The following is a 12,562-nucleotide window of genomic DNA, read 5'->3' as shown; positions in this document are numbered from 1 at the left end:
CCAGATTTCTTTTTCTAGTCGTTGTTATGGATTTTCAGGTGGTACTATTTCAAAAGATGGTGGAGTTTCAGAACAGAGAAGTCTGTCCTGCATGGGAGACCCAGCCCACGGCAGTCACTGGCGGCAGGGGCTCTCTCCTTCAGTTTCTTCAGCTATAATATGGGAATCATAGTATTTTCCTTGCTGGTCTCATGACATCATTAGAACCATACAAAATGAAATATAGAAAAGTAATGTGTACACACACACACACACACACACACACACACACACACACACACGGGATATAAAGAAAAGAAATAAGTATTAAATAAATATTCATTATTTCTACTGAAAAATGTATTTTTCATTTGAATGATGATTTCCCTGTTTCCTTGCAAGGTCATCACTCTTGTTACCTTTGTGGGTGCTGGCATAAGAGACTTGCTGTTTTCCTCTCTGTAGGGGTATGCCTAGTTTTGGTGATGGATTAGGAATCCTCTCACTATGTTCACTGAAATGATTTTATGCCCCCCAGTTCTGGGTCTCGTCTGCAGTCCAGACCTCCACCTCTGGAGAAGGTCCATCTTGTCTCATTGTGGAGTTGCAGTGCCCATGGGATATGCTCAGCACACAGCACTAACTGTCATGTTTCATGAGGACCTAGAATTGTTTGGGCCATGACCAGATAGAGCCTGCGGGAGCCTGCTGTGGCTCAGCCAGGAGGGAAGAGAAAGGTCGCAGGCCACCCGGAAGCCACAAGTTTGTGGCCAGACAAAAGAGAATCACTAGACTGTGTGTGAGAAGACACTGCCAGATTGGCTCACGTGACTGATCTAATAGTCATTTAACTGGAGCGTGATCCTGCAATTCCATCATGAATGAGTGACGATTTTCCAGGGGGTTCTACGGTGACAGCTGAAACAGGCTTCAGTCTGATAATGTCAGAGATAAAGGGGTGAATTCATCAGAGACCTCTATGACCTCTAAAGAAATAGCACTAACCAAAAGAGGACCTACCAGAGAGTTCCTCAAAGATGCTCTGAAAAATATTACATTTATTTATGGGTGGGGGAGGGGGAGGGAGGGGTGTCAGAGGGCAATTTGCGGGAGTCAGTTATCTCATTCCAACATGTCGTTGCTGGGGATTGAATTTAGGTCTTAAGGCTTGGTGTCAAGGGCCTTTACCTCTAAAGCCACCTTGCTGTCACTCTGACTAGTGTTTTTTAGTGTTATAATTATATGTCAGTCTGACTGAGGAGTATGGGGCTGTGTACCTGTCACATGCTCAACTTGAGTATGTGTACAGTGGCATTGGCTCTGCCTCATATCCCTAAGGAAAACGGGCCTTATGCATGGCTGACAGTATGGACTGCTCTGTGGCAGATTGGATGAGCAAGAGAAAAAGATGTACATTTGTAGATTATTATTTCATGGGGAAATGGAAGAATGTACACTTCCACTGTGCAGTAGCAACTGATGAATACCGAGGGATGGTATCCGTAGGGTGTGGTCTCCAGTGTGGAGAGACTTCAAGTGGCACTGACTTGGCCGCGTCCACATCTTTCTAAGCCTACAAGACCTGGATTTCTACCCTACTATGCGGAACCACTGAGACAGTCATTGTCCCATGCACGACATGGGAGCACCCTTCCCATTTCTCATGTTTTTCTGCAGTTTTTGCTGTCATTTCCTGCAGATAGTGATGCGCCAAGGCAGCCTGTATAGGCCAGGCTGTGTTTTTGGAGAGTGCGTGCAGGCCTGCGAGCTTCGTGCTTCCTTTGGGAACAGGTGTCTTCGGCCTTTCCTTTTGCATGCCTGACTTTTGCCTTTCTGTAGGTTATTGCTGATTACTTTGGAAAAGAAGGCCGGTTCAAAATGCGACCCAATGTCAAATATCCATGGGGCCCTTTGAAACTGAGGATAGATGAAACCAGAATTGTGGAACATGCCAACAGCTCTCCCTGCAAATCATGTAAGTTCAGAGACTTAACTTACTATTCCTTCTTTTTTTCAGTTACAGGTTTGTGTGAGTCTGACACATGTTTCTCTCAAGGACTCATGTCCTGAAGGTTCCCATGTCTTTTTCTGATGGGAACAACTCACAAATGGCTAACCCCCCCTCCCTCACCAGAAGCTTCCACATTTCTTCCCTGTGTTCTTTTCTCCAAAATGGTAGGATGTTCTGCCTAGATTTTTATCTTTTACTACAAGCTCAGTTATTAGAGGTTTCTGCTTTTAGGAAAAATAAAAATGTTATTAATTGTATCGTAATCATCTCTTGTAAGAAATCTCAATATTGATTTCAAAGTTCACAATTGACCTTCAAATCTTCAGGATGGGACACATAGTGCCCTTAAACACTTGACAACTTGCAAAGTGGTGAACATGTATTGGATGTATTATTTATGGTCAGTTTCTGGATGCGGTGAGCGCAGCAAGTGTATCTTTAAATGAATAGCTCAGTGATAGGAATACTTTTGGAGATGATTGTTTTCAAGGGGCTTCTGTAATCTTGAATAAGAAAAAGTGATAGCAATCTTGTAGACCATTTAGTGACTTTAGGTGACTACATGCTTGGCCATTATATCTCAGGACTGTCTTTCAATGATGGGTGATTTGTACCCATGAGATAATTATGTTAAAAAATTAAGAAGGAAGTGTATTGACCACACAGTCACTGGGACCGAATCCCAAATCTCCCTTTGGTTCTTGCCAATTTGGGGACCCCCAGGAGAGTTTCTTCGGCTTCCCAAGCCTCACCTTTCCCATATGTAGAGGGAATTGATGCAGCTTTGATCTGAGGAGCCGATGAGACTGTGCACTGCTGGCTTCTTCTAAAGTCTGTAAGGAAAATAGCCATTGAGTTTTGAGACCTAAGATCCCACTGAGAAAGATTTATTTCAAATGGTTTACATTTTCACAAAGCTATGTAGGACAGTTTGAGATGGAACTCTAGCTTTGGTGAGAGAACATCTAAAAACAGAATACTGACCCAGTGCAATTTTCTCCCCAAACCTTCTAGCACTTTGAAGTGTTACCATCTACCTGTGAGCAACAGAAATGCTGGGTCAGTGCCTTGGTCCATCCAGGCTACTTCTTAGACTTAAAACTCAAAAAGAGTGTGGGTGTGTCTGAACTCTTCAGTTTGCAGGTTTTGCCAAATCTTTCTTCATTGTCTTCTTTTTTTAGTTTAGTTTTTTTGAGACAGGGGTTCTCTGTGTAACAGGCCTGGCTGCCCTAGACTTGCTTTGTAGATCAGGCTAGCCTTCTACTCACAGAGATCCACCTGCTTCTGCCTCCTGAGTGCTGGGATTAAAGGCGTGTGCCACCACCACTGGCCCACATCCTCCTTGAATCTATTTCCTTCTCTGTCTATTATTCCTTCTAACCCTCCTTTCTCTCTCCCTCCCTTTCTTTATTGTCTTCCTCCTTCCCTGGTATAGATCTTGTTGTGTAGCTCAGGCTGATCTCAAACTTGAGATCCTCCTGCCTCACCTTCCCAAGTGCTAGGATGACTGGTGTTTGGCTCAGGCCCAACTTTGAACTTGTTCTTGACCCTGTTCTGTTCACTGTCATGTGACAGTGAATTTATATAGTGCTTTCTGAAAACCGTTTCTTAAGCTTTGACTAAGTGAGGAAGAAAGTCCAGGACTTCTCTCTCTCTCTCTCTCTCTCTCTCTCTCTCTCTCTCTCTCTCTCTCTCTATATATATATATATATATATATATATATATTTATATTATAGATTATATAATCTCATCAATTATGTGTATATATGTATACATACATGCACACACACATACGATTTACAAAGAAAGGAAGTTTTATTTCAACTGGGAGATGAACAAGACTCAAAGTATTTTCACTTATTCCTCAAAATGAACTCTGATTATTGCTGTTTCTTTTCAAGCAGGTGGCCTAGAAGAATCAGCAGTGACAGGAATCGTTGTGGGGGCCCTACTAGGGGCTGGTTTGCTAATGGCCTTCTACTTTTTCAGGTAGGGACCATTTATGAAGTTAACATTCACTCTGGTTTTTATTTTTTATTTATTTATTTATTTTTGCCTTTGTCCCCTGTCTTTGCATAATGCTCCTCATGATTTGTCCATGCCCTTCCTTTAAACAAGAAGACTACTGGTTAAAATATCAAAGCCCTTCCTTACTGTGATCTCGGATTTGTCAGCCAGAGAGTCATGTATTTCTTTCTATAGTACTTGCTATAGAAAGTTGCTGGGATCTCTGGATCACTGACCGTTTATGAGACTTCTTTGCGAAGAGGAAATCTTGGCAAAGAAGGGACACCCCCATCCTCAGGCTTTCTTCAGTTCAGAGACAAGTGCCCATGTTCCCTTGAGAGGCTTGGCTCAATGCCAAGGCTCATAAACTTGGGACATGCCCATGTGGTCAAGGTTTTAGTCCTTGGCCTCAGCGATGGTGACCCATCCTTTCTGTAATCTTCAGTGGTTGAGTCCATGGCTTATTGTAAGTTGTCATGGCTTATTTGTAAGATTTTCTCAGTTTTGCATGGAAATTTAAGTCTGGGTGTATGTGGCTCTTTGTGAGAACAATCGTGCTCCTGTTCCTTCGATCACAGCACACTTAATCTGATCTTTATCTGGGGGCATATCCTGGGAGTTAAGCTGAGATTCTGGGGCAGAATAGATAAGGCTGAACACACACTTCCAGGGAAGAAGGGGAAGGCTTGTTCTGTGGCATTTCAGAAAGCATTCCAGTTTTTCCCCTTGAATAAGGACACGGTGCCTTGGGGCACACAACTTTAATCTCTGACCAGGGTTTTTGTATCGGGTCACTTCTCATTTGTCAAACCTAACCCAGATGTCTCTGGAGGGCATTCTTTGTAAGAGGGACCATAGTATTTCACAGTCAAGTGAGGTTTTATTGTTACATTTGTTTTGCTTTTACCCAGGAAGAAATACAGAATAACCATTGAGAGGCGAAACCAGCAGGAAGAAAGCAACACCGGGAAGCATCGAGAGTTACGGGAAGATTCTATCAGATCTCATTTCTCGGTGGCTTAAAAAGAAATGCACCCCTTTTTGTCTGCTTGAGATTCTTTAAAGAGACAGATAGCAAGAAAGACATCAATGGAACAGAAAGGGCGTTCTCGGAGAATTCATTCTTTTAAGCAGTAGTCATTTCACTTTAAATTTCCATTAGAAGCTCAGGAATGATTATTAATCACTATCTGCCCCCTGGCCTTTCATCTCATGGCAAACAAATATAGCGATATAATGTCATTCTTCATAAGTGTTCTGACTTCTGGAAGGGCATAGGAGAAGGATTTATGTTTTCAAAGTCTGGTATCTCCATATCTTGATTGCTTTGGGGGCATTTCACACAAGGATATAAAAATGTGGGTTTTTTTTTTTTTGTTTTTTTTTTTTTCTTTTCTGGAAAGAAATATTTTGTAGCTAGAGTAAAACAATTTTCACAAGTAGAGTATTCCTGGAAAGAATTTAATACCCGGTAAGAGGACAATGGAATGAGAGAAATCTCAAGGCTGGGATGCAGTGCTTTTCTCACTGGAACTGGTGGACGGGTCTGTGGTTGATGAGGGTTGTGTCCCATGTCCACATTCAGGTCTGACTTCATATTTCAAGACAGGATCTTCCCTGTCTCTCTCAGTGTCTCATAGAAGCTACTCTGGAAAATTGTAAATAATATTGAACTAGGAGAATTTATATACGAAAAGCAAGTCTAAAATGTTTCTTTTATGATGTTAAAAAAGAAAAGCCCTACTTCACACTAACATTTTATTTTTAAGTATTTTAATCTTATATTTTGTTATTAGAAAGGTGTCTATTTTTTCATTTTGAAGATTAAATTTCACTTCTGTTGTAGCCACACAGAGGAGGTGTGTGACAATCTGTGGTGTTGGAGCAGTGGTTCTTTTTCTCTGCTGACCTCTTTCCTTTGGTTGTGGCTAAATTCTAACTGCTGCTCTGACTGCAGATGTCCAGAAATATGTTCAGCTTACAAACTCTAAAGGAATACATTGATGTTAAGCCATTTTTCACTTTTGATTGTTTTAAATGGATGTTATTGGAGGGCTAGCTCCCTTCCACTTACAGCTAAATAATGCCCTTTGAACTCAAGAATGTCAGCTGAGTCAAGCAGCGTCTATAAAGAAATGCAGCCCCTTCCCCTCAAGAACAGAGTGAGAATTTGACAGTAAGGCACAAAAGTAAAAATAAATGTGAAAGATGCACGCAATTTATCAAAACTTGAGGTGATGATTTTGATTAAGAAAGGGATTATTGTTATCTTCTGTGTCCCCTTAACCACACAGAATTTTGCAGGTGCCACAAATCACCTATAGCTTTGACAGCGAGCTAGGACAGACAAGTGCAGAGTGGCCAAGACTGAGCCAACTGTTGTTGGGTATCTGCTTTGCACCCAATTCTGTGCACTGAGGTTTAAATTTGGGTTCCCACTTCATCACCTTAGAAGAGAAGAGGGATGCTGTCTAGTCCTTGTGCCTTTCTTGGCAACATTCTGAGCATCCAAAGCATGATTTAAAGGGGAGAAATCGCATAGTTCCTTGGAGGCCATATCCACTCAGGTTGACTGTACAGGAAGCAGTGCACGGACAGCGTGTTCTGGAATCTGTCCCATGCTTGCTTCCCTGGGAAGGAGTGCATCGCATCCCATTGCCAAGGTGAATGGGCTGCTTCTCTTTTATGGTTCAGGAAATGGGATGCAAACCACATGCTCAAAAGAATTAGCCATTGAACAACTGAAGGACCCACATCATGGTTCTGCATGTAAGATGTTAAGGGAAAAGAGCTGACTTCAAAAATAGCGCGGTGGGGGTGGGGGTGGGGGTGGGCGGCGGGCCGGAAAGGAAGAGTGAAAAAAGTAGGCAAGAAAGGTAAACTTCAAAAACCTAACACAGGATGAGAGTCTGGGAAGTAGAACATGGGAAAGCAGTGGTTGATGGGAACTCACATAGTGAAAACAGTTGGGCAGGTTGCAGCGCCCTCAGTGATCTGGACCAGAGAGCTGATTCCTCCCTTTCCCTCTTTCAATGATGTTTTCCCTCTATATTTCAGAGATATTCATTCTCTAATGTTTATTTTTATTTTTATTTTTTTTTGAACCTGTGTATTAATTACAGGAGTGTGGTGGTGGGGAAAGTCTTCAACTTGGCTATCTTCTTTGGGTGTAAATACTTCTAGCCTTTCTTGAATTTGTATAGTAGCCCATTAACGGCAGGGCTGTTACGACAAACACCTTTTATTTCTCCTCCAGCTAGAGGAGCTGTCCCCAGTTTAGCAGAGTATTCCCAGGTTAGATGCTGGAGATGAGAAGGGAGCCAGGATGGAGCGCGAGGTCCCTGGAGTGCCTCATTACAATTTTAAAGCAATTCTACTGCTGTTAAGGTTGGTTGCTCACTTCCTTGTCTGCTGCATAGTTTTTCTTCCTTGAACACATCTTCCCATGGCTAGGCAAGGTGGCCCATGTTCTTAATTCCAGTACTTGCAGGGCAGAAGTTTGGGGCCAGTATGTTCTACATCGTGAGTTTTAGGTCAGCTGTGGTTACACAGGGAGACCCTGTCTCAGAGAAAAAAAAAAAAAAAATCTTCATATGAGATGAGTTGCCAAACTTCATTAAGTTTTGAAAACACCATTAAGTTGGGAAACCTTTTCTGAGAGTGTGATGTGTGTTCCATGGTGGCCTTCTGTTAAGAACTCCTGATATCGTAGTGTAGGCCTTAAAATCCTGACTGCTAAGCAACAGCTTTGACAATTAGTCATTCATAACCTGCCAGTAGCCAATTTGTATATAATCAACTAAATGAGACTTTAGGTCCTAAGCCAGTCTATAAAATTTTACTCTTAAATCCAGTGAGTAAGGTTTCAAAGGGAATATTTTATCAGTATTTTTCTTATCTAGTCAAATGTAAATTCATATACAAGCTAAAATAAGGATATAATTATGGTATTGGAAGTAAACAGGCATTTTATAGCCAACATTATTGTTAGCTTTGGGAGAGAAGATGAACTCAGAAATAAAGCTTTCTGTCTAGTCGTATCTATCCTCTAAGCAAGCAGAAGTTTTACAAGGAATCCTCTCAATATTATGCTATTCTGAAGTACCATAGGCGTATCTTTTCCTGAATCACAGATAGAGCCCCACAGGTCTTAAACTAATTCCTTACATGTCAGAATTCATGGAGGGGAGGGAGAAGCCCGTGGAATAAGCACAGAGGCCTCCCCTTCTTCCTCTTTGGAATGCCAAGTCATCTCCCCCTGCTTGCAGGCGTCCTGCCCCTTTAATGAAGGCACATGTACCCCCTTGGGTCCCTAATTTACCTCTTTTCTTCTGGTTGGGACTGACTGTAGGGGTCTAAGACAGGCAGTGGGAAGAGGAAAGAGATTCAGAAGCTATTTCCAGTGGCACCACTGTTTTCTTAAAGCAGAGCTACTTGTGCAGGTTTTTTTAGGTGCGCGCGCGCGCGCGCACACACACACACACACACACACACACACACACTCACAGAAAGAGAGAAAAAAGAGGATGGAAGAATAGTGTTTATAAACTGAAAAACACTAGTGCCTATGTTTCTTGAGACACAAAGAACTCATATCCCTAGTGGGTGCAGCTGCGAAGGCAAACGCCAATTGAAATTTGGCCCCTGTACCTACATGTCATGGGTTTTGTTTAGTTACACCCTGTGGTTCGGGACTTCAGAAGGAAGCTGGTAATGAGCTGAATTTCTCATTCAGTGGAAAAAACGGAAACTGTCTAGAAACACAGGATGCTTTCGGGGCAGCACCGAAACCGGGAGAGTGAGCTAGTGGCAGCAGAGGGACCTGCCTCTCTTCCAGCTGGTCGTTAGAACGGACGAATAATGGACACTTCAGATCTCCTTCCACAGTCAGTCTCAACAAGAGTCATTGGGCATGACCAGTGACAAGAACCAGGAGTATATGTCTCCCAAGGTGACAGAGAGAACTTGGCAGCTGATTCTGTCTCTACTGCTTTTTTTCCCCCAGAGCCCCACCTACCACCCATCATGTCCCACCTTTCCCATGAAGGTGGGAACTTGTGAGGAGGCCTCCATACTTACTCAGAGAAAGAGGTGAAACAGCACTGGCTGTGAGGAGGTAGCTGCATTTTAGTCGGGAGCCTGACAGTAGCTTGACCACCGGTGTCCTTGAACAGCTCAAGTCTGTGATTTTTTTCCTGTACATGAATGAGCCTGGCTTTGGTTCTCAGCATACAGATTTTTCAGGTGTCTCCTGCAGGCCTCCAGGACGAAACTAAGGCTCAAGAGGCGCTGGGTTGGAGGTTGTTCAAATCTCGCATTAACCACTAATGTTAATTCACACCAAACTCAGAGCATTCTGAACCAGCTGGTGCCGCGTCTCTTCAAACACAGTCAGAAGGGTTTCACTGAGAGCTGAGTCTCAGAGGGAAAAATCAGTATGTCACAAAAGCGCTTCAGTATATCAGATATGGCATGATTTCTTAGGGAGAGATTTGAACAAGTAGATCTCAGAACTAATAAAACATGTTACATTTCTTCGATTCACATTTAAAGACATACATTTATATGCACAGGAACAAAGGGTCCATTTACCAAGCATGAATAATAACAGGCAACCAGATTCACTTTTATTTTCTAGAACAAAGCTGTCGTAGTATATACTTATTGTTGGGTAGAGAAGGAGTTCTTTATGGAATTAAAGAGGAAAACATAGATTTTTTTTTGACATGGAGTACATTATTCATTATTCAATGCCTGTGTCTGAAAATATGTTCAATGTGGTATAGCATTTGAGTCAGCAACGAAGTGCCCTACACAGGCCAGCGGTGCTGTGGTTCTGAGAGTCTGTGCTTGGTTCTCTGTGCATAGCTAAAGCCAGGAGGTCACGAGCTACACACTGAGAGGGTCAGTCCTACACCATGTGTCTTTTGAGCCATTTTGTTCATGGATAATCTAAATATAGGGCCATCAAGCAATCCAAACCTACTATGAATCTGGTAGAAAAGTCAAAGCTGCCCTAGCTACCTACAGCTTCCTTTTCTAATGTAAGTAGAACTATCTGCATATAATGTGACTTAATTTATTGTTGTTTTGTGTAGAAAGTGAGAATTAATGACTGTGGATATAGCTCTGCTTTGTATAATACATTTTGTTGCTGGTACAAAACTGGTCATTTGAACAATCTACTTGATTTGGTGTTTGGATATCAATGTGTATGTGTTCTTGGAAACATTTCTATTAAGCAAGAATACCGCATACCCCAAATATAACAATATGTTCTCATTAAAAATATACTCTACAGAAATAGTTTGTTGTCTATAATTCAACTAACAAACACTGCATATACCCAAGTTTTCTGAGAATTTTCTATTCTTTTGGATCAGCTGACGTAAAAGATCAGTTAGTGGGGATGCTGGATTATAATGTTTGAATGACATCCAGGAAAGGACTCAAAAGGAAATTTACAGAGATAATAACAAATCATCAAGATGGGTGCCAAAGCCTGAATACACTGACCCGGCAGGTAAAGGGAGGAAGAGGCATGGAATAACCACTCTTTTTGAGCCTGAACATCTTGAGACATTACATACTTCAGCTGATGTCACTGACTCATGTTATTATGTCACCCACATCATAGGCACCTCTGGTCCTGTTCTCCAAAGAGCTCTCAGGTTCCTGTGTACCAGGCAGAGTGACCAACCTTCAGCATCTCTAGTTTCATCGGGGTTGGAAAAGGCTATCTCACTCTCTGGGGAGTCGGCCATTCTCTTCCACCTGGGAAACACACAGTGATTGACATGCCTGGTGCAGTGTCTCCTAGGTCCTGATGCTGCAGCCAGTGAGGTCCCTGAGTGATGCTACCTAAATTGGGAGCGTGTTTGAGGTGATGCTGTAGCAGAATGTTGATTGACGTGAGGCAGCATGAAAAGGTCGGGGTGAAGGACAGCCCTGGAGATGTCCTCTAGAAAAAGGAATTCATTCTTGCTGCTTTCCCATCCATCGCCGGGGCCACGGATTCTTGAACCCTTTCCCTCTGTCCCTACCATTCAGTGCCATCTAAACATGATATGCAGCCAGCAGTGTTTGGCAGGCCAAGGATGCCTTATTTGGACAATGGGCCTATGCCTTATCAAGGAGTCCTAAGGAGACATAAATACCATGGATTTAAGGATGAGGCTAGTGTTGCTTTAAGAAGCAACTATTAATGTGACAGGTACCAATGGTTGCACACCTTTAAAAAAAAGAGCTTCTTCTCAAATCATCTATTAGCATCAAAGTAGAGCCAAGAAAAAAAAATCCCTTTTGCAGGTTTAGTGCAACCCTCACAATCACCAGGGGCAGAAGTTGTCAAGGAAAGGAGAAAAGAAAGACAAGAAGTGGGTGTGAGCAAAGACCCACGTGCTAATGCTTTGTAGTAGATGTGCTGTTTGCTTCTGGGTCTTGTGTATCTTCTTTCATAGCCTGGCTCTGGCCCTTGAGCTCTGTGATCCTGTGTGAAAAATGAAAACAATACCAGTTCCAACTTCGCCAGATTGCCATACCTTCAAACGTAGACTCCTGCCTGACTTACTGTAAAATGTTCAACAGAACTGTTACATTGGTCTGTTTTCACAAAATAAGACAAACCTACAGTAATGCGGAGGGCTTTCAAGACCAAGAGAGCCCTGGTAGAAGTCAGAATGAGTTTTCTTTCTTTTCAGTCTGGCTTGATGGCAAGTGGCCTCTGTGTCTTAATGGATGAGGTGAACCGTTGAAGAAGGCGTGGGAAAAAACTAAAAGGTGGAGCTATGATATCTTGACACTTTCAGAGGGCTGAAACACTTCCATCCAAATGTGAGCTCTCTCATCAGAGTAGCGAGGCCAATATTGAACCACAGGGCCACACCACACTTGTTTCCTGCCTCCAGTTCCCTCGCCCTTCTATTGCTGAGGCAGTCCTTTGGAATGCTCCTCAGCATTCACTCCCAAGAAACTATGATTTGCTGGAGTGAACCCTTGTCTCTCAGATGTCACAAGGAATTGCTTTCCTACTATTAGCTGCCCTCAGGCCCAGGTCTTTTCTGGGTGTAATGCTTTTGTGCATTTGTGACCAAGGTATCTGACAGAAATGGGAGGAAGAAAGATTTATTTTGGCTCATGAATTTGGCTCAGTCCTTGGTTGCTTAGACCCATGTTTCCAGATGTGTGCTAGGCAGAGCATCATGGCAGAGGGCACATATCGAGGAGTAGGTAGGATGCTCACAGGAGCCAGAGGTAAGGGATGCAGGAAGGAGCTAGGGTGATCTATAGCCACCTAAGCACACACCCAGTCACCTAGTTCACCCAAACGGACCCCACAGCATTAGCATCAGTACACCCTGTTTCTACCAAGGGGTCAATCGATCTCTAAAAGCCCACTGTCTGGTCATCAAACCCCAAACCTGATCCTGCTGGTGGCACTTCACACTCAGATAATAACAATGACAATGCTGCCGAGTTCTAGATGTAACTGTCACACCTCACCAAAAAGATGAGCCCCGTAATTGGGTGTGTCCTGTGCAGAATCGTCAGCCCAGAAACTGCAT

At 42.9% G+C, this 12,562-nt stretch overlaps 1 protein-coding gene across 5 annotated transcripts in view; it reads left to right on the top strand.

The window, feature by feature from the left end:
* The window catches only part of Npr3 (natriuretic peptide receptor 3), a 63,134-nt gene extending 57,813 nt beyond the window's left edge, over positions 1-5,321 (top strand). For 3 of the 5 annotated variants that reach the window (XM_051150974.1, XM_051150973.1, XM_051150975.1), the window contains exons 6-8: positions 1,819-1,954; positions 3,893-3,980; positions 4,910-5,320. In XM_051150974.1, the coding sequence (XP_051006931.1) occupies positions 1,819-1,954; positions 3,893-3,980; positions 4,910-5,021 (336 nt within the window). In that variant the 3' untranslated portion in view covers positions 5,022-5,320. Of the gene's footprint in view, positions 1-1,818; positions 1,955-3,892; positions 3,981-4,909 lie in introns of all 5 variants that reach the window. The other 2 variants (XM_051150972.1, XM_051150971.1) reach the window with 2 other exon arrangements.
* Positions 5,322-12,562: the final 7,241 nt, after the last annotated feature.

The sequence above is a fragment of the Acomys russatus genome, chromosome 9, assembly GCF_903995435.1.
Source record: "Acomys russatus chromosome 9, mAcoRus1.1, whole genome shotgun sequence".
Classification (NCBI taxonomy): Eukaryota; Metazoa; Chordata; class Mammalia; order Rodentia; family Muridae; genus Acomys; species Acomys russatus.
This window is presented reverse-complemented; position numbering and strand designations above follow the sequence as displayed.